The sequence below is a fragment of the Bufo bufo genome, chromosome 2, assembly GCF_905171765.1.
Source record: "Bufo bufo chromosome 2, aBufBuf1.1, whole genome shotgun sequence".
Lineage (NCBI taxonomy): Eukaryota > Metazoa > Chordata > Amphibia > Anura > Bufonidae > Bufo > Bufo bufo.
The window spans coordinates 200,793,922-200,819,251 of NC_053390.1; the positions used below are offsets into that span (position 1 = coordinate 200,793,922).

The 25,330-nt window shown below is 43.0% G+C and overlaps 1 protein-coding gene across 2 annotated transcripts in view; it reads left to right on the top strand.

The window, feature by feature from the left end:
* The window catches only part of VSIG10 (V-set and immunoglobulin domain containing 10), a 36,498-nt gene extending 11,626 nt beyond the window's left edge, over positions 1-24,872 (top strand). The window contains exons 3-9 of one of the 2 annotated variants that reach the window (XM_040416027.1): positions 3,286-3,588; positions 5,746-6,006; positions 12,370-12,669; positions 17,044-17,154; positions 18,055-18,067; positions 22,490-22,662; positions 24,183-24,872. In XM_040416027.1, coding sequence (XP_040271961.1) covers positions 3,286-3,588; positions 5,746-6,006; positions 12,370-12,669; positions 17,044-17,154; positions 18,055-18,067; positions 22,490-22,662; positions 24,183-24,253 — 1,232 coding nt within the window. In that variant the 3' untranslated portion in view covers positions 24,254-24,872. The remainder of the gene's footprint in view (positions 1-3,285; positions 3,589-5,745; positions 6,007-12,369; positions 12,670-17,043; positions 17,155-18,054; positions 18,068-22,489; positions 22,663-24,182) is intronic. The other variant, XM_040416028.1, reaches the window with a different exon arrangement.
* The last annotated feature ends 458 nt before the right edge of the window (positions 24,873-25,330 follow it).

A 25,330-nucleotide genomic window follows, 5' to 3' on the forward strand; every position in this document is an offset into this window, starting at 1 on the left:
ACGCATATATGCGTGACTCTGCGCAGGGCTGCCACCTCCGGAACGCGATCCTGCGTTAGGCGGTCCGGAGGTGGTTAAAGGAGCTGTCTCACTTTAGCAAATAGCATTTATTATGTAGAGGAAGTTAATACAAGGCACTTACTAATGTATTGTGATTGTCCATATTGCTTCCTTCGCTGGCTGGATTCATTTTTCCATCACATTATACACTGCTCGTTTCCATGGTTACGACCACCCTACAATCCATCAGTAGTAGTCACGCTTGCACACTATGGGAAAAAGCACCGGCCTCTCTTGTGGCCGGGACTGTGGGAGCGCACATAAGCCTGTGCTTTTTCTTATAGTGTGCAAGCACGGCCACCAGTGATGGATTGCAGGGTGGTCGTAACCATAGAAACGAGCAGTGTATAATGTAATGGAAAAAATGCATCCAGCCAGCAAAGGAAGCAATATGGATAATACCAATACATTAGTAAGTGTCTTGTATTAACTTCAGCTACATGATAAATGCTATTTGCTGAAGTGAGACAACTCCTTTAATTACAGCAGGAATAACGGAGGAACAGTACAACACTGTACCATGTGAGTAGATGCACTGTTTAACGCAATGTCAGACCAATGAGCTATGCTATTACATAATTGTCAACATCTTTGGAACATCTTTCGTGATTCATATTGGATTGTATATAGATACGTTGTACTATGTGAACATCACTTGCTGTTTATGCGGCTATTTGCTGAGGTGTGCCGGGACAATATCCTTTTTTTTCCGGATGAGACACTGGCCTGCAGTGGTCTCTGAGAGGTGGTGCTGTTTTCCTGTACCTGTTAGTAAAGTAAGGGGATGAGGATACAAAAAAGGAGTTTGTAGTCAGTGTTAAAGAGCTTGGCCAGTTTATATGACTGGCTGCGGGTGGCATCACATGCATGCAGCTAGTAATCAGCATTATTAAACTATCGGCACTGATGTCCGAATGTATGAATAATTCATGTTTACATGCCAGTCCGCTGGACATGGCTGCTGATGGAGAATTCCGTTAAAGGAGTTCTGCAGTTCTTTTTTTACTGATGATCGATCCCCTGGCAGAGCTTCATTCAAGTGAACGGGGCTTAGACCCGCCCAGACCATTGATACTAGTCGTGATGTCCCTGGGCCTGGAGTGCTGCTGCCTTCTCAAACAGCTGATCGATGGGGGTCCCGGGTGTCAGTCCCCGACCGATCAGATACTGAAGAAAGAAATAAGAACTGCAGAACCCCTTTAATTTACACTGGGAACTGACAGGGAAGCTAGCACATGCGCAGTGTAAATAGCAGGAGGCCGCTGATAGACAGGATCCTCCTTTCAGCTGCCAGGTTCACAGCGTCAGCATGTAGGCCCTGGAACCTGTATGTAAACATGAATTATTCTTATTAATCTATCATATATATGCCTATAATGCTTATCACTAGCTGTATGCATACGCCATTACCAGAAGCTAGTCATATAAACTGGCCAAACCTTTTAAATACTACTACACACATCAGATGGTGTACAGTATGTATGTAGGTTTTCTCCCCTAGAAGCACCGCCCGTAGGGCACTGGATGTAGATGGCAGCACATGGAGGCCGGATGGAAATGTACTAGGGAGTGGAGGCAGCCTCTGTGCAGTGGCATATAGACTCCATATGTGTCCATGGCTCCTTGACTGAATGCTATATTATAATACATTTTAGAAATGCAGAAAAGCTCCCATACGAAATACAGGAGTACTGGAGACCGGGCGTACGCTCTGTATACAATAGCTCGTTCCTTCCTCCCATGAATACATGTATGAAGGACTACGCTGCTAGAAGATGTCACTGACTCTTCATTATAGTGATCAGTGGTGCATGCTGAGACATGGCAGATGTTCAGAGGGTGGACATGCAGCATCTGCTATAGGGAACTACATTATTTTTCCATGAAGTATCGGTGGGCAGCCGACTCCATGCACCCCAGAAAACAATACACTAAACATGACAACCCCTTTCTATACTGGTCAGCTGGCGACCTGACTTCCATGTAACCTAAGGGTGCTGCCATACGTTCTGGCTTTTTGTTGCTGTTTTTGAAGCCAAAATCAAGTGTGCATCATAACAGGAGAGAGTATTAAGGGCAGATACTACCTTTCCAAGTTTTTTCAATCATGTCCAGGTTTTGGCTTCAAGAAACCTGAACTTGTGGCAACACCTTTAGAGGGCATATGAACAGGCTTTGTCCCTATAAATGAAAGCACCTGGATCTGAATACTTTTGTAATTGCCTGTAATTAAAAATTAGCATAGCCACTGAGTTATTCAATAAAATGTATCTGTATAGCGCCAATTGCTTTTTTTTTTTTTTTCTTATTTCTGTGTCCTGCTCACTGAGAAGGCCGCACATGATCAGTTTCATCCTTCAATGATAGGGAGAGAGCTGCAGCAGGAAGGTCACACCCCCTGAGCTGCAGCAGGAAGGTCACACCCCCTGAGCTGCAGCAGGAAGGTCACACCCCCTGAGCTGCAGCAGGAAGGTCACACCCCCTGAGCTGCAGCAGGAAGGTCACACCCCCTGAGCTGCAGCAGGAAGGTCACACCCCCTGAGCTGCAGCAGGACGGTCACACCCCCTGAGCTGCAGCAGGACGGCCACACCCCCTGAGCTGCAGCAGGACGGCCACACCCCCTGAGCTGCAGCAGGACGGCCACACCCCCTGAGCTGCAGCAGGACGGCCACACCCCCTGAGCTGCAGCAGGACGGCCACACCCCCTGAGCTGCAGCAGGACGGCCACACCCCCTGAGCTGCAGCAGGACGGCCACACCCCCTGAGCTGCAGCAGGACGGCCACACCCCCTGAGCTGCAGCAGGACGGCCACACCCCCTGAGCTGCAGCAGGACGGCCACACCCCCTGAGCTGCAGCTTGATATAAATCTAGTAGAGCAATGAAGGGGAAGATCTCTGGATCCATGTGAGGTACAGGGCTGGTTCTAGCTTTGTTAGAAAGATATTGTCATGTACTATATGATGTCTGGTTTTAATCTTTTACATTAATCATGGGATAACCCCTTTTAATACCCAGGGACGTGCAATGGAATTCAGTGAATTGGTTTACATCCTGGACCGCCCCTTTTAAGTATGTATTCAGGATTAAACGTAACTAAGATACTCATGAAATTCTCATAATAAAAGTGTATTATGGGATTAAAGAAACTGCATTTTAACTCTTTCATCTGTATTATTGCCGACCAAGAATCCATGTTAATATTCGCTTCCCTTTATCCATCCAGGTGGTCCTCATAATATCACTTTCCTGATATCTCCTACCAAGACAATGCCAAATGGTACACATTACACGTCAAGCGGTGCCAACATGAACTTCACCTGCTCTAGCTCTGCCATCCCTGAACCAACAAATTCCATTGGATTCAATGCAGGGAGCCAGTCTGAACTTTTTGACTGGGTAAATGCAAGCTTGCTCGCTTTTAATTTGAGGAACATTGCTGCAAATTACCAGGGAAACTACACATGTACTGTCGTAAATCCTCTCAGTAAGAAGACTCTCCTCCGCACTCTCCAGCTTCTCGTATATCGTAAGTATGCTTTTGGATAATTCTCCAGGATCAAGGATAAGTTATACTGTACCTCCAAGTATTTGACAGAAATAATACTGCATACACGTACTGACTAAGGACTCAATGCATATAGTAATATCACAGCTCATTTTCCGTGGGGTAGAGCTCCCATAAAGCTGCATGAGGCCTCCTTTTTCGACAAACAGAATTGTGACATCAGACTCCACGTGTACAGAGATACAGAAGAAGTCCACCGATGTGCCACAGTACGAGTGCATGAGCCCATATTCCTGCATAAGCCAAGGCTAGAGATTTTCTCATACACAGTGCCATAGTGAATTGCCTGCAGTACCATTGTTATGCTTCTGCAACTGGGGCAGAAAACGACAGTACCGTTCTGTTCTACCAAGCAGTTGGGGCGAAGGTAAACGTGGGCAAATGTTCCTAATGTGTTAGCACCTAGATTCTGGAGTAAATTGTGGCAACATTTGGCACAACTAGCTTTTGAGAAATTATCTGTGCTAGGTCCGACAAGGGGACATGGGCTTAATATGCGCCATTTTGCACCAACATTGGACCACAATTCTGTCATAAAAATTCTAGCTCATGCTAAAAAAAAAAAAAAAAACTGCGTGGAAAAAAGTAGCAGCATCAATCCGCTCTGATTACCCCATTGAAGTGAATGGGAAGCTGAAATACCAAAATCGGCAACAAAACCTTGCAGAAAATCAGCACGTGAACATAACCATAAAGGCTACAATTGTACTACACCGCTTGCTGACACTAACCACCAGGAGTTTTCCATTGTTGGGGTCAATGTTATAATGGGGTCAGTCTGCTCCGTTTCAGTTCTGGATCTTTTGATAGAAAGTAAAGCACTGCAGAGTGCACTATTTTTGCTGTCAAAAAAGCCCTGAAGTAATGGCAGCAATGTGAACAAAGTCAAACATATTTTGTCTTGCCAACTGTACACCCTGTAACAAGTATGTGGAAAACCATCTCAAAAGTTACCCTTAAAGGGGTTGTTCCACCAAAAAATTTCTGCCATTTTCAAACCAGAACCTGGATCTGAATACTTTTGTAATTGCATGTAAATAAAAAATTTAGCATAGCCACTGAGTTATTCTTAAAAATGTATCTGTATAGCGCCACCTGCTGTTTTCTTTTCTTATTCCCCTGTCCACCTCACTGAGGTGGATGCACATTCTCATTGCCATCATTTAAGTGCCTCCTGGACTGTCATAGGTAGAGAGCTGCAGCAGAAAGGACGTACCCCTGAGCTGCCAGCTTGATGTAAATTTAGCAGAGCAGATGGAGCGATGACTGGAGAGACCTCAGGATCCAGGGCTGGTTGTAGCTTTGGGTCCATTCACATATCAGTCTTTTTTTCTTTTCCAGATTTTCGTTCCGTTTTATGTGGATCCGTGTTTCCGCAAAAACCTTTTCGGTTTAGGTCTCATGCTCTCAACCGTATATATTTTACGTTCCGCAAAAACGGTTACGCAAAAAATACGGATGACGTCTGTGTGCATACCGTATTTTGCGGAACGGAACAGCTGGCCCCCAATAGAACAGTACTATCCTTGTCCGTTATGCGGACAATATTAGGACATGTTCTATTTCTTTCTTTATTTTTGTGGAACGAACATAAGGAAACGGAATGCACACAAAGGAACTTCCATTTTTTTTAAATAAATGGTTCCATATATGGTCCGCAAAAAAAACTGAACGGACATGGAAAGAAAATACGTTTGTGTGCATGAGCCCTAAATTGTACATCTGTTCCGTTTTTCCGCCCAAAAAAACGGAAGGAGGAATATATGTTGCTAGGGTACTCAAAAAAAAAAGATTACAATTCTATTTCCTGGAAACGGATTGATGCATTCCGCATGTCATCTGCATTTTTGCAGACCCATTGACTACAATGGGACCACGGACCGCATTTTGCGTACAATAGTGGTACAAGCTCTATTTTTTTTTTATTTTTTTTGCAGATCCGCGTAAGAGAACGGAACAATGCATTTTTTTGCGGGACCATTGAAATGAATGGGTCTGCAAAATACTGACGTGTTAATGGACCATTCAAAAGATTATGTACTATATGATGTCGGATTTTCATTAATCATGAGAGAACGCCTTTAATGTATTACCGCATTTTTCCCCCTCTCTCCACAGGTCCACCTGATTCTCATATGGAGTGCGGTGTAAACAACACAGGGGTTCCCTCAGGTTTGTCATTGACATGCACTTGGCTTGGAGGCTATCCATCTCCGCTACTGCAGTGGGAATATAAAGGTGACACACTGTCAAATGGGACCTCAGACACACTGGTGGTGACACTAAACGGCTCCCGGTATGATGATGGACAGACGTTTACTTGCAGAGGAAGACATCTAACCAATGAAGTGAAGGAGGCGACGTGTACGGTTCAGTTAGGTGAGGAAGCAATTTATCATCTCCCCAGCTACACTGGGCTACAGTCTTTTGCCGAAACTCTTATTCTAACCACACGTGGCATATATGCTGTGGATTCTCTGCAGCAGAATTGTGTGTAGAAAATCTATACCATCCTCAAAGTGGAGGGCATTTCACGAATCTTATCCACACCCTGCAGCATGTTAATTCATACTCCTGGGTTTTAACCCGCAGCTTTCATGCTTTGTGCAATGATAGACCCACTGCGATTCCTGCAGCAGTACTAGTCCACGTCCAGGTGGTTTTTGCAGGCGGTACGTCCGTGCATTACATAAATGGCCCATTGATGTCAATGGATACTATGTACTGTAATGCTACATTTCCCCTGTGAAAGTACTGCAGGAGAACCGAACACTAAAGTTGTCCATACAGCTAAGGCTACTTTCACACTGGCGTTTTGGCTTTCCGTTTGTGAGATCCGTTCAGGGCTCTCACAAGCGGTCCAAAACGGATCAGTTTTGCCCTAATTCATTCTGAATTTAAAAGAATCTGCTCAGAAATGCATCAGTTTGTCTCCGTTCCGTCGCCATTCCGCTCTGGAGGCGGACATCAAAACGTTGCTTGCAGCGTTTTGGTGTCCGTCTGACGAAACGGAGCCAAACGGATCCGTTCTGACACACAATGTAAGTCAATGGGGACGGATCTGTTTTCTATGACGCAATCATGCACAATAGAAAACTGATCCGTCCCCCATTGACTTTCAATGGTGTTCAAGACAGATCCGTCTTGGCTATGTTAAAGATAATACAAACGATTCCGTTCTGAATGGATGCAGACGGTTGTATTATCTGAACGGATCCGTCTGTGCAGATCCATGACGGATCCGCAGCAAACACGAGTGGGAAAGTAGCATTAGACTTTTGGCTGGTGGGCATGAAATTGGTGGGATTGGCCGAAATTCATCTAATGTATATGCCCAGAAGAATTTGTCAAAATAATGGCAAATTAAAACAGCAGCCGGCTAAATAGTATATGCACAGGAAGACACCACGCACCTGTTTAGTCTCGCCATTCCAGCGCCGCGGCTCCCGTACTACTAGTAATGTGCTGTTCTCGCCCTGGTAACTTCTGAGGCTAGTCATTGACAGTAGCAGTCACGAGACCTTATTACTTGTCTGACAGGGATTTGAAGTGGCTGAGACAGGTGCGGTATTGGAAGAGGTGGTGGGATGTAGACTGTCGACAGGTGTGTGGTTTTTTTTTTTGTACTTTTCTAGCCGCTGTTTATTATGCTGTTATGCCAGACAACCCCTTTTAAAGGGGTTCTCCAGGAATAAAAAAAATGAAAATACTTAAATATTATTTTATAATAAATATATTCACAAATACCTTTCATTACTTAGAATGGCTTATTTTGTCTAGGGAGCAATCATTAGGAGAAATAAAATGGCCGCCGTCCTATCAGTACACACAAATCCTGTCCTAATCGTACAGGAGGACAAGTTACTTCACCAGAATGAGCCATAGTGCTGCCTCCTCCTCCTCTCTGCTCTGCTTGTCAGGAATCATGATCCTGAATACAGGTGAATCTCTGTGGGAATGGAGAAGATGAGGAGACATGAGAGGAGGGTGAGGTGTGCCTAATGAGCAGCAGCACTTGTATGCCGTCTCCATTACCACAATCTGATCTGTCCATCCTCCCTGTACTTCATGAACTAAATTCCCCAGAGATTCCGCTAAAGTTCTTATCATCTGTATTCAGCACGGAGGAGGATGAGGCAGCTCTTTACCTCAGTGTTGTAAAGTAATTTGTCCACATGTGGGATCAGGACAGGTTTTGTGTGAACTGATGGGACAGCGGCCATTTTGTTTCCCCTGATGATTGCTCCCCAGACAAAACGAGCCATTATAACTAATGAAAAGTATTTGAGAATATATTTATAATAAAGTAATATTTAAGTATTACCATTTTCTTAAAGGGTTTCTGTCCTCCCAAGTTTCACTATTAACCACCTCAGCCCCTATAGCTTAAACACCCTTTAAGACCAGGCCACTTTTTACACTTCTGACCTACCCTACTTTCACCGTTTATTGCTCGGTCATGCAACTTACCACCCAAATGAATTTTACCTCCTTTTCTTCTCACTAATAGAGCTTTCATTTGGTGGTATTTCATTGCTGCTGACATTTTTTGTTAATAATCGAAATTTAATGATTTTTTTGCAAAAAAATGACATTTTTCACTTTCAGTTGTAAAATTTTGCAAAAAAAAACGACATCCATATATAAATTTTTCTCTAAATTTATTGTTCTACATGTCTTTGATAAAAAAAAAAATGTTTGGGTAAAAAAAAAAATGGTTTGGGTAAAAGTTATAGCGTTTACAAGCTATGGTACAAAAATGTGAATTTCCGCTTTTTGAATTAGCTCTGACTTTCTGAGCACCTGTCATGTTTCCTGAGGTTCTACAATGCCCAGACAGTACAAACACCCCACAAATGACCCCATTTCGGAAAGTAGACACCCTAAGGTATTCGCTGATGGGCATAGTGAGTTCATAGAACTTTTTATTTTTTGTCACAAGTTAGTGGAAAATTATGATTTTTTTTTTATTACAAAGTCTCATATTCCACTAACTTGTGACAAAAAATAAAAACTTCTATGAACTCACTATGCCCATCAGAGAATACCTTGGGGTGTCTTCTTTCCAAAATGGGGTCACTTGTGGGGTAGTTATACTGCCCTGGCATTCTAGGGGCCCAAATGTGTGGTAAGTAGTTTGAAATCAAATTCTGTAAAAAATGACCGGTGAAATCCGAAAGGTGCTCTTTGGAATGTGGGCCCCTTTGCCCACCTAGGCTGCAAAAAAGTGCCACACATGTGGTATCGCCGTACTCAGGAGAAGTTGGGGAATGTGTTTTGGGGTGTCATTTTACATATACCCATGCTGGGTGAGATAAATATCTTGGTCAAATGCCAACTTTGTATAAAAAAATGGGAAAAGTTGTCTTTTGCCAAGATATTTCTCTCACCCAGCATGGGTATATGTAAAATGACACCCCAAAACACATTCCCCAACTTCTCCTGAGTACGGAGATACCACATGTGTGACACTTTTTCCAGCCTAGGTGGGCAAAGGGGCCCACATTCCAAAGAGCACCTTTCGGATTTCACCGGTCATTTTTTACACATTTTGATTTCAAACTTCTTACCACACATTTGGGCCCCTAGAATGCCAGGGCAGTATAACTACCCCACAAGTGACCCCATTTTGGAAAGAAGACACCCCAAGGTATTTCGTGATGGGCATAGTGAGTTCATGAAAGTTTTTATTTTTTGTCACAAGTTAGTGGAATATGAGACTTTGTAAGGAAAAAAATAATAATTTCCGCTAACTTGGGCCAAATAAATGTCTGAATGGAGCCTTACAGGGGGGTGATCAATGACAGGGGGGTGATCAGGGAGTCTATATGGGGTGATCACCCCCCTGTCATTGATCACCCCCCTATAAGGCTCCATTCAGATGTCTGTATGTGTTTTGCGGATCCGATCCATGTATCAGTGGATCCGTAAAAATCATACGGACATCTGAATGCAGCCTTACAGGGGGGTGATCAATGACAGGGGGGTGATCAGGGAGTCTATATGGGGTGATCACCTCCGTCATTGATCACTCCCCTGTAAGGCTCCATTCAGACCTCCGTATGTGTTTTGCGGATCCGATCCATCTATCAGTGGATCCGTAAAATTCATACGGACGTCTGAATGCAGCCTTACAGGGGGGTGATCAATGACAGGGGGGTGATCAATGACAGGGGGGTGATCAGGGAGTCTATATGGGGTGATCTGGGGTGATCAGGGGTGAATAAGGGGTTAATAAGTGACAGGGGGGGGGGGTGTAGTGTAGTGGTGTTTGGTGCTACATATTACTGAGCTGCCTGTGTCCTCTGGTGGTCGATCCAAACAAAAGGGACCACCAGAGGACCAGGTAGCAGGTATATTAGACGCTGTTATCATAACAGCGTCTAATATACCTGTTAGGGGTTAAAAAAATCACATCTCCAGCCTGCCAGCGAACGATCGCCGCTGGCAGGCTGGAGATCCACTCTCTTACCTTCCGTTCCTGTGAGCGCGCGCGCCTGTGTGCGCGCGTTCACAGGAAATCTCGCGTCTCGTGAAATGACGCACGGATGCGTCCAGGAGGAATGAATCAACCACCTTCTGGACGCATCCGTGCGTTAGGCGGTCGGGAGGTGGTTAAACAGGCTGACGTTATAGATGTGAAAATGTCACCTGAATTTAACTCTGCATTTCTTTTATTTAAGTATGCCCCCGTTTTCGTGTAATTTTAACTTTTATTATATGCAAATGAGCCTCTAGGAGCAGGGGGGGTGTTGCACCTGCTTCTAGAGCAGGCATCCTCAAACTGCGGCCCTCCAGCTGTTGCAAAACTACGACTCCCAGCATGCCCGAACAGCCTACAGGTATCAGCCTACAGCAGGGCATTGTGGGAGTTGTAGTTTTACAACAGCTGGAGAGCCGCAGTTTGAGGATGCCTGTCCTAGAGGCTCCGTTCGCCCACCTCATTTCCACGCCCCTTCTGTCTTGATTGACAGGGCCAGGCCAGCGTTGGTTCTCCTGCTGGCCCCGTCTGCCATGCAAATCTTGCGCCTGCAGCGTCCCGTTCAGTATTCGGCGCAGTGAGAAAGCCGGCAGGTGACATTTTCACATCTATAATGTCAGCCTGTTTAATAGCGAAAATTGGGGTCACAGAAACCCTTTAATTCCCGGAGAACCCCTTTAAGTGATGGGGTCCTCCCAAGATTTCAACTGATCACAGAAGGTTCCAGTAGTGGGACATCCATCGATCAGCTTGTCTTCAGGTCTTACAAAGTGGACGACCCCTTATTTCCTACTTTTTATTATGCCCTTGTACTGCTATACTATCAGCAGAGCTTTAGCTACTGTATAAATGTTCTTTCTGCTCTTTGCTGACCAGGCAGTATTTTAGTTGAACTTACAGCGTGATCCATATGAAGGGCCGTAGGATGTTATCTATGAAAATAAGCCATTGTGCTGGACTCAGTGGGTGATGGAGAATTTATGTGAGTCATATAGGGCATCCCAGCCTTAATACTCTCTCCTGTTATGATGCACACTTGATTTTGGCTTCAAAAACGGCAACAAAAAGCCAGAATGTATGGCAGCACCCTTAGGTTTCAGGGCTAGCCTATTTTATCATTGTCGCATTCCAGGAGAGATATCTTTTTTTTTATTCTTCTGTTGGCGCAGCAGTATAAGGGCTTATTCTTTTATTTTTCAAGAGCGAGGGGAAACGAAAAAGAAAACAATTCCGCCATCGTTTTTTGCAGTATAACATCTGCACTATTCACTGTGTGGCAGAAATAACACTTGCAGTGCATTATTTTATTACATTGTATTAGGCTACTTTCACACTAGCATTTTCCCTTTCCGCTATTGAGATCCATCATAGGATCTCAATAGCGGATGAAAACGCTTCAGTTTTGTCCCCATTCATTGTCAATAGGGACAAAACTAAGCTGAATGAAACGGAGTGCACCAAAATGCATTCCATTCTGTCTGGTTGCGTTCCCATTGCGGACAGAATAACGCTGCAAGCAGCGTTTTTCTGTCCGCGATGTGGTGCGAAGCAAGACGTCCTGACACACACGGTAAGTCAATGGCGACGGATCCGTTTTTTTCTGACACAATAGAAAACGGATCCGTTCCCCATTGACTTTCAATAGTGTTCATGACAGATCCGTCATGGCTATAGAAGACATAATACAACCGGATCCCTTCATGACGGATGCATGCGGTTGTATTATCGTAATGGAAGCGTTTTTGCAGATCCATGACTGATCTGCAAAAAAACATAGTGAGAAAGTAGCCTTATACTGTACCTGTCAATGTTACACTGATAGCCAGCTTATTGGACCCTGGCTTCCATAAATGACAGATCCAGATGCCATTGTCAGGCCTCCGGCTTCCACAGCATCCGTCAGCGCTCCATTTTTCAGTCTGACAAATCCCTTAGATGCCACCTTCAGTATTGATTGTGGCATCTAAGGGGTTGACCAGCTGGGATCAGAGTTATCTCTGAGCCTGGCGTTACAGCAGTGATGATCTGTATGTCACATTGCACAAACTATCTTGGCACCTTGATATACAGTTACGTCAAGGTGTGGGAAGAGATTGAAGCAGGATTGTTGGGCCAGATAAGGTAGAACGTGGTTTATTACTTTTTAACAAATCCTCAGTTGTCTCATTAGTTTGGAGGCATAATACGCGTGGTAGATAATTAGCTTTTCTCATTGTTCTCATCCAGAGGGCACTGGTGTTCATTGTGTCCCTTTCTTTCAGGATACCCTGTGCCCCAGTCCCAGGTACTGAGAACCTGCTTAAAAGGGGAAAATGTAACCCTGTCATGTTCTGTATTGAGGGCTAACCCCCCAGCTGTAATAACCTGGCTGCGTAACCTGAGCCAGCCAAATGTGGAGATCCAGTCAGGGACAAAGTACCACATCGTACAGATCCACAGCAGCATGGTGTCCTACCTCACCATTGTCAACTGCTCCAAGGAGGAAGACGAAGGCTCTTACATTTGCGTGACCAACAATGGAGTTGCAACACAAGATTTCTATATATGGCTTGATGTGACCAGTGAGTAGAGAACTGATTTACTTGTAAAATTGTGAGAATAGTTTTAACATCATTAAGATTTCTTCTACCCCCCCTTCCCCCCCCGTCTCAACTCCCCTTGTGGTGGTGGGGGGTGGTCCGGGTAGAGTGCTTGGATAGTCGCCTGTGTGTAGGGACTAGGTATGTCGGAAAACTAAACAAGGTGTTATGGACAATGGAGGGTGTGTCCTAATTGAGTATGGGTACTGGTGGGACCTGTTCATGATGGATATGCAATGCTACCTGTGGCAGGTTACGATACTCATGCTAAGAGTTGCATGACCAACTCTTCACCAGGGGTTGGGGGGATTGGGTGGGGGTTCTAGGACTCCACTATTGGCTATGTATGTCATTTCTATTTCTTGCTGTAATGCTATTTGTGATGCCTGAGTCCCTATTGATCGTACAACTTTTAAACTGTGTTGAATAAAAATGATCTGATTTAAAAAAAAAAAAAAAAATCAGTAAGAAGGATCGATAGTTGAGCAACATTTTGATAAGATGTAGGTTGCCGTGCACATGCTGGAAAGCTGATCGATACATCAGAAAGAAAGATGTAGGGTAAAAAAATTGTGCAAGTTGTGCACAAGTTGCAATACAATTGCTATTGAAGTTGTGACTTTATCAGGGGTATTACCTGCGGAGGTGATGCATGTCAGATTAGTAGGAGCACTGATTGCTAGAATGAAGGACCCTGGTTTCTTGTTGCCATAAGCCGCGCTGACGCAGCATGGAGCTGTTTTCCTGCGTGCGCTCTGCTGCTCCGTTCAGACTCTATGGAAATGACAGAAACTTAGGCTGGGTTCACACTTGAGCGTTTTACAACGCGTTCAAACGCGCTGTAAAACGCTCAACACATGAAAACCAATGCTTCCCTATGGCCCTGGTTCTCACTTGAGCGTTTTACAGCGCGTTTGAACGCGCTGAAAAACGCCCTACGCTCAAACAAGTTCTTGAGCTTCTTTGGGGCGTTTTGACGCGCGTTTGTGGCCATAGGACACTGCAGTCAATCACACAAACGCGCGTCAAACGCGCGTTCACTATTGCAAAAAACGTGCATAAAAACGCGCGACAAAAACGCGCGTTAAACGCGCATATAAAATACGCTCAGGTCTGAACCCAGCCTTACACTAAGGCTCCATTCACACGTCTGCAATTTCGTTCCGTAGTTTGCGGAACGGAATTGCGGACCCATTCATTTCTATGGGGCAGCACATCGTGCTGCCCGGACACGGAATTGTGGACCCGCACTTCCGGGTCCGCACTTCCGTTCCGCAAAAAAATAGAACAATTGCGGACAAGAACAGGCATATTCTATTAGTGCTGGCAATGTGCGATACGCAAAATGCGGAACGCACATTGGCGCTGTCCGTGTTTTGCGGATCCGTGGATCTGCAAAACACGTTGCGGACGTGTGAATAGAGCCAAAAGCAATAATCAGTGGCGGTCCAAAGCATAGTGTTCCTTTTAGCTTCCATTAGCCACAATAAGATTTACTTGGGAGATAAGAGTTTGGCTCATTGCCGATAGTAAATCTCGCCTGATTGGAACGTTAAAATAAAAAACACAAAAAATCCTTAATAATTTATTGGCTTAAAATCGGGGCCAACAGCCCTAAAATGTCTATTCAGTAGTGAAGGTGCGTTTACAGACTGGGCTATACACTGCGTGCAGAATTATTAGGCAAATGAGTATTTTGACCACATCATCCTCTTTATGCATGTTGTCTTACTCCAAGCTGTATAGGCTCGAAAGCCTACTACCAATTAAGCATATTAGGTGATGTGCATCTCTGTAATGAGAAGGGGTGTGGTCTAATGACATCAACACCCTATATTAGGTGTGCATAATTATTAGGCAACTTCCTTTCCTTTGGCAAAATGGGTCAAAAGAAGGACTTGACAGGCTCAGAAAAGTCAAAAATAGTGAGATATCTTGCAGCTTCTGAAGCGTGATCATCGAACAATCAAGCGTTTCATTCAAAATAGTCAACAGGGTGGCAAGAAGCGTGTGGAAAAACCAAGGCGCAAAATAACTGCCCATGAACTGAGAAAAGTCAAGCGTGCAGCTGCCAAGATGCCACTTGCCACCAGTTTGGCCATATTTCAGAGCTGCAACATCACTGGAGTGCCCAAAAGCACAAGGTGTGCAATACTCAGAGACATGGCCAAGGTAAGAAAGGCTGAAAGACGACCACCACTGAACAAGACACACAAGTGGAAACGTCAAGACTGGGCCAAGAAATATCTCAAGACTGATTTTTCTAAGGTTTTATGGACTGATGAAATGAGAGTGAGTCTTGATGGGCCAGATGGATGGGCCCGTGGCTGGATTGGTAAAGGGCAGAGAGCTCCAGTCCGACTCAGACGCCAGCAAGGTGGAGGTGGAGTACTGGTTTAGGCTGGTATCATCAAAGATGAGCTTGTGGGGCCTTTTCGGGTTGAGGATGGAGTCAAGCTCAACTCCCAGTCCTACTGCCAGTTTCTGGAAGACACCTTCTTCAAGCAGTGGTACAGGAAGAAGTCTGCATCCTTCAAGAAAAACATGATTTTCATGCAGGACAATGCTCCATCACACGCGTCCAAGTACTCCACAGCGTGGCTGGCAAGAAAGGGTATAAAAGAAGAAAATCTAATGACATGGCCTCCTTGTTCACCTGATCTGAACCCCATTGAGAACCTGTGGTCCATCATCAAATGTGAGATTTACAAGGAGGGAAAACAGTACACCTCTCTGAACAGTGTCTGGGAGGCTGTGGTTGCTGCTGCACGCAATGTTGATGGTGAACAGATCAAAACACTGACAGAATCCATGGATGGCAGGCTTTTGAGTGTCCTTGCAAAGAAAGGTGGCTATATTGGTCACTGATTTGTTTTTGTTTTGTTTTTGAATGTCAGAAATGTATATTTGTGAATGTTGAGATGTTATATTGGTTTCACTGGTAAAAATAAATAATTGAAATGGGTATATATTTGTTTTTTGTTAAGTTGCCTAATAAATATGCACAGTAATAGTCACCTGCACACACAGATATCACTCCCTGTAATGCCATACAGTAACCCCCTGTACAGACTGCATTTACTGTATGGTATGAATGGGTGCAGATACAGGTGATTTATAGCGCTAGATACAAAGATGTCCGCACGTCATCAGAGGTGGATGGCTTCTTTTAATGTATGCCACTTGATTATTCTCTGCAATTGTCCTGAGGATTTGTAGGGCTATACCTATAATGAAATGCGGAGAGCAGAATAACTAACCTATGATCAGTCCTGGGCGCTGCACATATCGCCGATCTGCTAGCATATATCTATGAGCGGTTTTGTGTTGGCTAGCACTGCGGTATACCGCCAGTCTGCTAGCTTTAGTAGAACCAGAGGTCGCTGCATGCTGTTGTCCACGAATGGCTTTGGGCACACTACATATTTCTTATCCTAGGAGAAAAGGCAAGCTAGCCTATCGCCTGTTAGTGTATGGTGTTACCAATGAGCTTTAATTCATTGAGGGTGAAAAAGATGTCTAGATGCACCTACTGTGAGGATAGCTGTATTCACGACTATATTCTGTCACCTGTATCTGCACCTATTCATACCAGGGGTTTATATGCTGGGCACCCTCACTGCTTGAATAGACACTTTAGGGCTTTTGGTCCTGATTTTAAGCACAAGAATATGTATCAACCCGCTCAGCTTCTCCTGCTCAGTTACATGGTGCTTCCAGATTGCACTGCATTTTATGGTGAAAGGTTCTTTTTAAAGCAGATTCGTCCAGATTGTCAGATTTGAGTAGTTGCAAAAATTGTCTCCATCCAGTAAAGGGGAATAAAATCTCAAGACGAGGTGTTAGACTTAAAGGGGTTGTGCACCCCAGGATAGGTCATCAATATGTGATCGGCGGGGGCCCGATACTCCAGCTGTTTGAAGAGGAGGCAGCTCTCCATGCGAGCGCTGCTTCCTCTTCATTACACTACGCATAGTCTCCATTGCAGTGGTGGCGTATTGTACTTACAAGTGCTCGCTCCATTCACTTGAGAATTGAGTAATTCCACGACAACAGGCAGTGTAATGAAGAGGAAGGAGCACTCACATGTAGCGCTGCCTCCTCTTCAAACAGCTGATTGGCGGGTGTGCCGGGTGTTGGAGCTGCCTGCCGATCACAAATTGCTGACCTATCCTGAGAATAGATTATCAATATAAATTGTCTGCACAACCCCTTTAAAGATGCACAACATTTGTGAAACCTTGTGCAACATCTGATAAAGTTGGAGCAAATTACAGCAATGCAGACTCCTGCAAAATTGACTTCCACTCATGATACAGTAATCCCCCCCACTGTCTTTTTGCTCTTATTCCTCAGCTCCCCACAACATTATTGGATTAGTATCTGCTATCCTGATCCTTTTCCTCATAGTGGTCGCCCTTATTGTAGGAAGTATACTCTACTGCGATCCCCAGTTATATATAAAAGGTAAGTTATAGCTGGAATATTTGGAATATTCCGGTGAAAATGACTATTTTGGAAAATTGTATAACTTTTCATTACTCAGTGAATATATGATGTTTACCTCTGGATGACCCCAATTTTAAATGTTTTTTGAAATGTGATCATCTAGAGTGTGATGGAATCTGCTGTCAGTCTAAAGTCCAGGCCGACAGCCTACGTGACTGGAACCGCGGAGGGAAGCGTACTCTCCAGCTCCACACTTCTGGGTTCTGGCTCCTATGCTCCCTGGCTGCCGCTTTCTGAACTTCCTGTGTCAACATCTGCCAATTACAGCAGTGACCTGTCCCCCATATGTCATATCACTGGGTCATGTGACACATGGGGGACACTTCAGCACTGCAGCCAGTCATTGGATGTAGTGGCCACACCACCCCTGTCGGACCACATGTTGACCCAAGGAGAGCGGCAGCAGTGGTGGTAGACCAAAGGAGACAGAACCCAGTGGCAAGAACTGATAAGTATGCTTTCCTATGGAGGTCCATCCACATACGGGAAAGGGAGTTTGTCCGAAAGGCCTCCGGCGATGAACAACCCCTTAAAACAAGCAATAATCTGATGGAGCCATTCAGTGTTGCCATTTCTCCTGCAGCTGCAGTCCATAGTACAACAATATTATGCACTCAATACATAATAACCATTCATTCAACAGCAGCTTGTTGGCCGTTTTCAGATGCAGTAGATTTTATTGTATTTTGAAAAAAGTACAAACTAATTAAGGAGTTATTTACACTGTGTAACATACTGATATATATGTTCATTTATCCATTAATATTTTTTTCTTTTACAACCCTGTTTTTGTTTTTGTTTTTTCCCTTCTAAAACCTTTGTTTAAACCTTTTTGGATGTCATTCTGGATTATTGCAGCCAACCCATTCCGGTGAGTAGTATTTTTCTTGTCCTTCTAAATGTATTTTCCCATCAATGTCCCTAGTCCTCTGCCTTATTAGGATATAGTGAGGCCTTAGAGCAGTGGTGGCGAAGCTATGGCACGGTGCCAGAGGCGGCACTCGGAGCCCTCTCTGTGTGCACCTGCACCCTGGAAAAAGTCTATGGTGTACCAATATGCCTTAGATTCCTGCGCAGGGCATGCTATGAACTGCACAGGCAGCGCATTGAACGTAGGCAGCTGCCGATCTGATATTGATGACTTATCTTGAGGATCCATTTAAAATAATAAATTAATAAATACATACCAGAAGTCACAAACTAGAAAAAGTATCTTTTATATATCGTTTTTTTTATTTTTATTTTTTTCCAGACATATTATACTACTCTCTTCCTAGAACAATTACAGTGCCCTGCAAAATAATTCACTCCCTGTTTTATTGCATTACAATGAAATGTAACAGATTTTAGGGGGGGTTTGTACCATTTGATTTACACTATGCCTACCACACAAAAAATTCTTAAAGAAAAACAATTTGCACAAGTATTCACCCTCTGAAAGTCACTACTTTGTGGAGCCACTTGGTGCTGCAATTACAGATGCTAGTCTCTTGGGTTGTGTCTCAATTATCTAGGCATTGGGATTTCTGCCCATTATTCCAGGCAAAAGTGTTCCGACTCCTTCAAGTTAGGTGGGTTGTGTTAGCATCCAGCAGTCTTTAAGTCATTCCACAGATTCTCAGTTGGATTGATGTCTTGGCTTTGAATAGTCCATTCCAAGAAATGTAAGTGCTTCCCTATAAACCATCTCAGTGTAGCTTTAGCAGTATGTTTAAGGCTCTTTCACACGAGCGTATGCCGTGCGGGTAATCCGCTGCGTGAAAGAGAGCCAAGCCCCGTTCCGGACTGCAGAGACACGGAGCAGTAACATGATTGATAATGCTCTTTGCCTCTCTGTGACCTTTTTGCTACAAAACCACAGTGACCACTTTATCTCACTGTGATTTTGTGGGACTAGAAATAAAGTGAAAAAAGAAAGTCCCCCCCCCCCAAAAAAAATAAACAAAAACATCATTTCCCCCAAATAAAGTAAAAAAAAAAATGGTAAAAAAAAACATATTGGGTATCACCGCGTCCCTATCGACCGGCTCTATAAAAATATCACATGACCTAACCACTCAGATGAACACCGTGAAAAATAAAAAATTTAAAACTGTGCTAAATAAACCATTTTTTTGTCACCTTACATCACAAAAAGTACAACGGCAAGCGATCAAAAAGGCGTTTGCCCACCAAAATAGTACCAATCTAACCGTCACCTCATCCCGCAAAAAATGAGCCCCTACCTGAGACAATAGCCCAAGAAATAAAAAAACTATGGATCAGAATATGGAGACACTAAAACATCATTTTTATTTTTTTATTTTTTTTTTAAAGCTGTTATTGTGTAAAACTTACATAAATAAAAAAAAGTATACATATTAGGTATCGCCGCGTCCGTATGGACCGGTTCTATAAAAATATCACATGACCTAACCTCTCAGATGAACACCGTAAAAAATAAAAACTGTGCTAAATAAACCATTTTTTGTCACCTTACATCACAAAAAGTGTAATAGCAAGCGATCAAAAAGTCATATGCACCCCAAAATAGTGCCAATCAAACCGTTATCTAATCCCGCAAAAAATGAGACCCTACCTAAGATAATCGCCCCAAAACTAAAAAAACTATTGCTCTCAGAATATGGAGACACTAAAACATGATATTTTTTTTTTGTTTCAAAAATTCTATTATTGTGTAAAACTTACATAAATAAAAAAAAGGATACATATTAGGTATCGCCGCATCCGTGACAACCTGGTCTATAAAAATATCACATGATCTAATCTGTCAGATGAATGTTGTAAATAACAAAAAATTTAAACTGTGCCAAAACAGCTATTTCTTGTTACCTTGTAATATAGAGCAACCAAAAATCATATGTACCCTAAACTAGTACCAACAATGCTGCCACCCTATCTTGTAGTTTCTAAAATGGGGTCACTTTTTTTGGAGTTTCTAGTCTAGGGGTGCATCAGGGGGGCTTCAAATGGGACATGGTGTCAAAAAAAACAGTCCAGCAAAACCTGCCTTCCAAAATCCGTATGGCATTCCTTTCCTTCTGCGCCCTGCCGTGTGCCCGTACAGCAGTTTACGACCACATATGGGGTGTTTCTGTAAACTACAGAATCAGGGCCATAAACATTGAGTTTGGTTTGGCTGTTAACCCTTGCTTTGTAACTGGAAAAAAATTATTAAAATGGAAAATATGCCAAAAAAGTGAAATTTTTAAATTGTATCTCTATTTTCCATTAATTCTTGTGGAACACCTAAAGGGTTAACAAAGTTAGTAAAATCAGTTTTGAATACCTTGAGGGGTGTAGTTTATAGAATGGGGTCATTTTTGGGTGGTTTCTATTATGTAAGCCTCGCAAAGTGACTTCAGACCTGAAGATTTGCTTCTAAACTTCTAAGCCTTCTAACGTCCCCAAAAAATAAAATATCATTCCCAAAATGATCCAAACATGAAGTAGACATATGGGGAATGTAAAGTAATAACTATTTCTGTAGGTATTACTATGTATTATAGAAGTAGAGAAATTGAAACTTGGAAATTTGCATTTTTTTACAAATTTTGGGTAAATTTGGTATTTTTTTTTTTATAAAAAATTTTTTGGACTTAATTTTACCAGTGTCATGAAGTACAATATGTGACGAAAAAACAGTCTCAGAATAGCCTGGATAAGTCAAAGCGTTTTAAAGTTATCAGAACTTAAAGTGACACTTGTCAGATTTGCAAAAAATCGCCAAGTCCTTAAGGTGAAATAGGGCTGAGTCCGTAAGGGGTTAAAACTTTGAAAAACATATTTTTTTTCTTTGCATCGCTATATTCTGACTCCCATAACTTTTCATATTTACATCTACAGAGTTTTGCGGGGGCTCATTTTTTGTGCCACGATCTGTAGAGTGTATTGATAACATTTTGGGATGTGTATGACTTTTTGTTCACTTTGTATTACATTTTTTGGGGAGATGAAGTGACAAAAAAACTGTGGATCGGTCAGTTTTTTTTGTTTTTTTTTCAGTTAGTGTTCATCGTAGGGGATAAATACATTAGTATTTTAATAGTTCGGGCATTTGGGAATGCGGTGATGCCTATGATTTTTTTATTTATTTATTTATTTTTTTTATATGAGGAAATGGGGCAATTTGAATTTTTCCCAAATATTTCAAAAACTTTTTAAAGTCCACTTGACATTTGAACATGTGACCATCTGATCGCTTCTCCCATACACTGCAATAAATTACCATTGCAGCCTAAGGTAGATTCATTATGTCTCTATGGAGGGCCCCAGATTGTCATAGCAACTGATCTGCTCCCTTGATCTCAGCGCGGGGGAGCCATTCAGGCATCGGGAGTGCCGCACTTCCTGGAAAGACCTATCAGATGCAGTAGTTGCAATTGACGACAGCATCTGAGAGGTTAAAAGTCCATGATTGGTATTATCGACTATCATGGACTTTGCCTTTAGTTGTCTGCTGTTCAAAACAGCAGAAGTCCGGCGACTATGGCACCGACTCAGAAGCCAAGCAGATACCATTCTTAAAGTCCCGACTTCTGCTGTATATGTGCGGTAGCGGTCAGGGAGGAATTAAGCAATGGCTTATTTTCTGGCCACTCTTCCATAAAGCTCCCCTCTACAGAGTGTGCAGTTTACAGTGGTCATATGGACAGAACATCCACTGGATTTTTGGAGCTCATTGTTATTATTGATGTCTATGTTTATTCTCTGATTAAATGCCCTGAGTTTATGGTGGGCAAACTTTTATTATCAGGTTTGTAGTTATGTCATATTCTTTCCATTTAGTTTTACTTGATTTGATTGTACTTTGTGGAATGGTTAAAGTCAGGGATATTTTTCTATAACCCAACACTCATCTATACTTCTCCACAACTTTGTCTCTGAGCTGTATGGAGAGCACCTTGGTCTTCATTTTGTTTTCTTATTAGTGTTTTAGACTCCGGGTTCTTTCAAGACGGTCTCACATCTTGTGACAGGTCATGTGAAGCTCACTGGTTTGGCAGACCTTATTTAAGGGTTTCATAGCAAAGGGGTGAAGACTCATCTACTCACAATGTTTCATTTTTTACTTATTTATTTAGATTGTGTTTGTGTTTTTTTTTTTTTTTTTTTTATTCCACTTTAACAATGTGGACTATTTTGTCAGGTCCATTACATTTAATACAGCAAAATACCAAGGGGGATTCTGAATACTTTTGCAAGGCACTGTAGCTGCATTCTGGATAATATTCTACGGAGATCTGCTAAAAGAAATAATACCTTTTTAATGTGGTTTTGTATTGTGTTACAGAAAGGGAGCATCGGAAGTCCTGATTCTTGTAGAATCAGAAGAGGAGGATGAGATGCAGCAAGTTGACGATTCAGTTGTAAACGCTGAGTACACAGATGCTGCAACAAGTAGCCCTGCAACTGCAAATGGGAGCATCTGTAAACACCAGGTTCTGTTCCACAATCCACCTGACGGTATGTACGTGTTATGTTGAAGTCTAGTCTACAGATATTAAGAGCATGTCTCGTGTTAAAATTGTAGCATATTCCAATTTACACAGTTACAGTATTGCTTACTTTAAGGGTCCATTCACACGTCCGTAATTTGGGTCCGCATTCGTTCCGCAATTTGCGGACCCATTCACTTTCAATGAGGCTGGAACAGATGCGAATCCGCATTTCCGGGATCCGCATCCGTTTTTTTTTGGGATCCGCAATTCCGTTCCTGAAAAAAATAGAACATGTCCTATTCTTGTCCGCAATTGCGGACCAGAAAAGGCATTTTCTATTATAGTGTCTGTGATGTGCGGTCTGCGTTTTGCGGATCGCACATTGCAGGTGTCAGTGTTTTGCGGATCCACAAAACACTTACGGACGTGTGAATGGACCCTAAAGGGGTTGTCTTCTAACTGGTAAAATTTCAAAAATGTCTTAAAGTTTTTTTTTGAGAGTGTTGTGTTTTTTTTTTTTTTTTTTTTTTACTGATGACCAATCCTCTGGATAGGTAATCAGTATCTGATCAGTAGGGGTCCGACACCCGAGACCCCCGCCGATCAGCTGTTTGAGAAGGTACCGGTGCTCGCAGTAGCAACGCAGCCTTCTCTCAGCTCACCAAGCACAGCGCCGTACATTGTACAGCAGCTGTGCTTTGTATTGCAGCTCAGCCCCATTCACTTCAATGGTGACCAATAAAAAGAAAACCGATATGTTGCTCACCCACGTCAGATCCTGACGCTCCTCCACCATTCTTTGCTCAGAAGGAAACTGGACACTGTTGTGACAGCTCAGTTCCATCAGCAAAAAGGTTAAATCCCAGAATAATCCCTCGGCACTTGTGTAAAACTTCTTGTCTTTTATTTATAGCGCTTTAAAATGATCAAATAATAAAAATAAAAAAACATAATATGCTACGCGTTTCAAATGTAACAAACCTCTTAGCGGCCATGAGGAAAAATGTTTTGTTACATTCGAGACGCGATAGGACATGTTGTGCGATCCATGTCTCCGCACCGCAAAATATAGGACATGTCCTATCTTTTGCCATATCTTGCGGGTCAAGGACCTATTAAAGTCAATGGGTCCGCACCGCAGCACAAAGGTCACACGGTCAGTTTTGGGTATTGCAGACCCGCTGTTTGTGGTCTGCAACACAGGCACCGCGATCCGGTCGTATGAATGGGCCCTCAGGTGCATACCAGCATGTCCTGCAAATTTCAGGCACATAACAGTTCAGTAAGGGTGGCATTGCCACCATAACTGGGTTAACAGTAACCCACAGCAACAGGCTGTAACTGCAAAGGATGCATGTTTTCTTAGAAGGGGAAAGGCTGTTTTTAACCTTCTTAAATAAAAAAAAGCAGGCAACCACTTTGTCTAAAGGAAGGAAAGTCATCAGCATAGCCATAGAACTGTGGCTGCTATTATTCATTTCATCTACTCTGTATTTGTACCCTTGTGCATTTTTCTTTTCTAATCCATTTTTTTTCCCTTTATAGATATCAGTCCTAATTTGCTCAGCGAGGTCTCAGAAGAAACAGACCGTGAAAATGCAGAGGAAAACCTTTAGCCTCTGAGCCCATCTTCCATATTTTAATTCAGGGAGTGCACAGCCCATTGCAAAGACTCCTATCAATGGGGTAACACTTTTAGTGTTGGTCTTATTGTAATAAAGAAATGGATGGGATTATATGTAAGAGCAACATACTGAAAAGCAGCAATTCACACACTTTCCTCAATGCCAAAAATGTCTTTCCATTTCTCTGCTGTTTTACACTATGTTTTGTCGGTGTTGATGTATCACGCTATTTCCTCCTAAGGAGGACCATTTGCTGTGAATGCTGGTGCCTAGTGTCTTGGAAGCACAGTCTATCATGAGACCACTAATACTGTGTATAGTCTGTCTTGCATGAAAATTACCAATAGCATCGCTTTAGTTCTTTTGTACATATTAGTGTGTCTAATCTTAATGCTGCAATGCTTTTTTCCCCTACAAATCACAGTACTTGATGAATATTTACTAACATTAAAGGACCAGGGTTGTTTCTTCAGTTGATTGTCCATGTGGTAGATATAGGTAAGGCTACTTTGACACTTGCGGCAGAGTGATCCGGCAAGCAGTTCCGTCGCCGGAACTGCCTGCCGGATCAGGCAATCTGCATGCAAACGGACAGCATTTGTAGACGGATCGGGATGTGGATCCGTCTCACAAATGCATTGCAAGAATGGATCCATCTCTCCGTTTGTCATTTTTACAAGGATGGATCCGGCATTGCGGTATTTTTAATGCCGTACCCGGCACTAATACATTTCAACGTAAATTAATGCCGATTCGGGCAACTGATCCGGAATTTTGGACGGAGATTTTCCTCCCTCCAAAACGCCATTCAGTGACTGAACTGAAGACATCCTGATGCATCCTGAACAGATTTCTCTCCATTCAGAATGCATGGGGATATGCCTGATCAGTTATTTTCCGGTATAGAGCCCCTAGGACGGAACTCAACACCGGAAAAGAAAAAAAAAGCTAGTGTGAAAGTACCCTAATACATCATGTGGTAGATATAGGGTTATAGGAGGATATACTTCAGGTAAAAGATCCACAGAAATACTGCAAGTAAACAGTTTTAAAGGTTTTCATTGATGC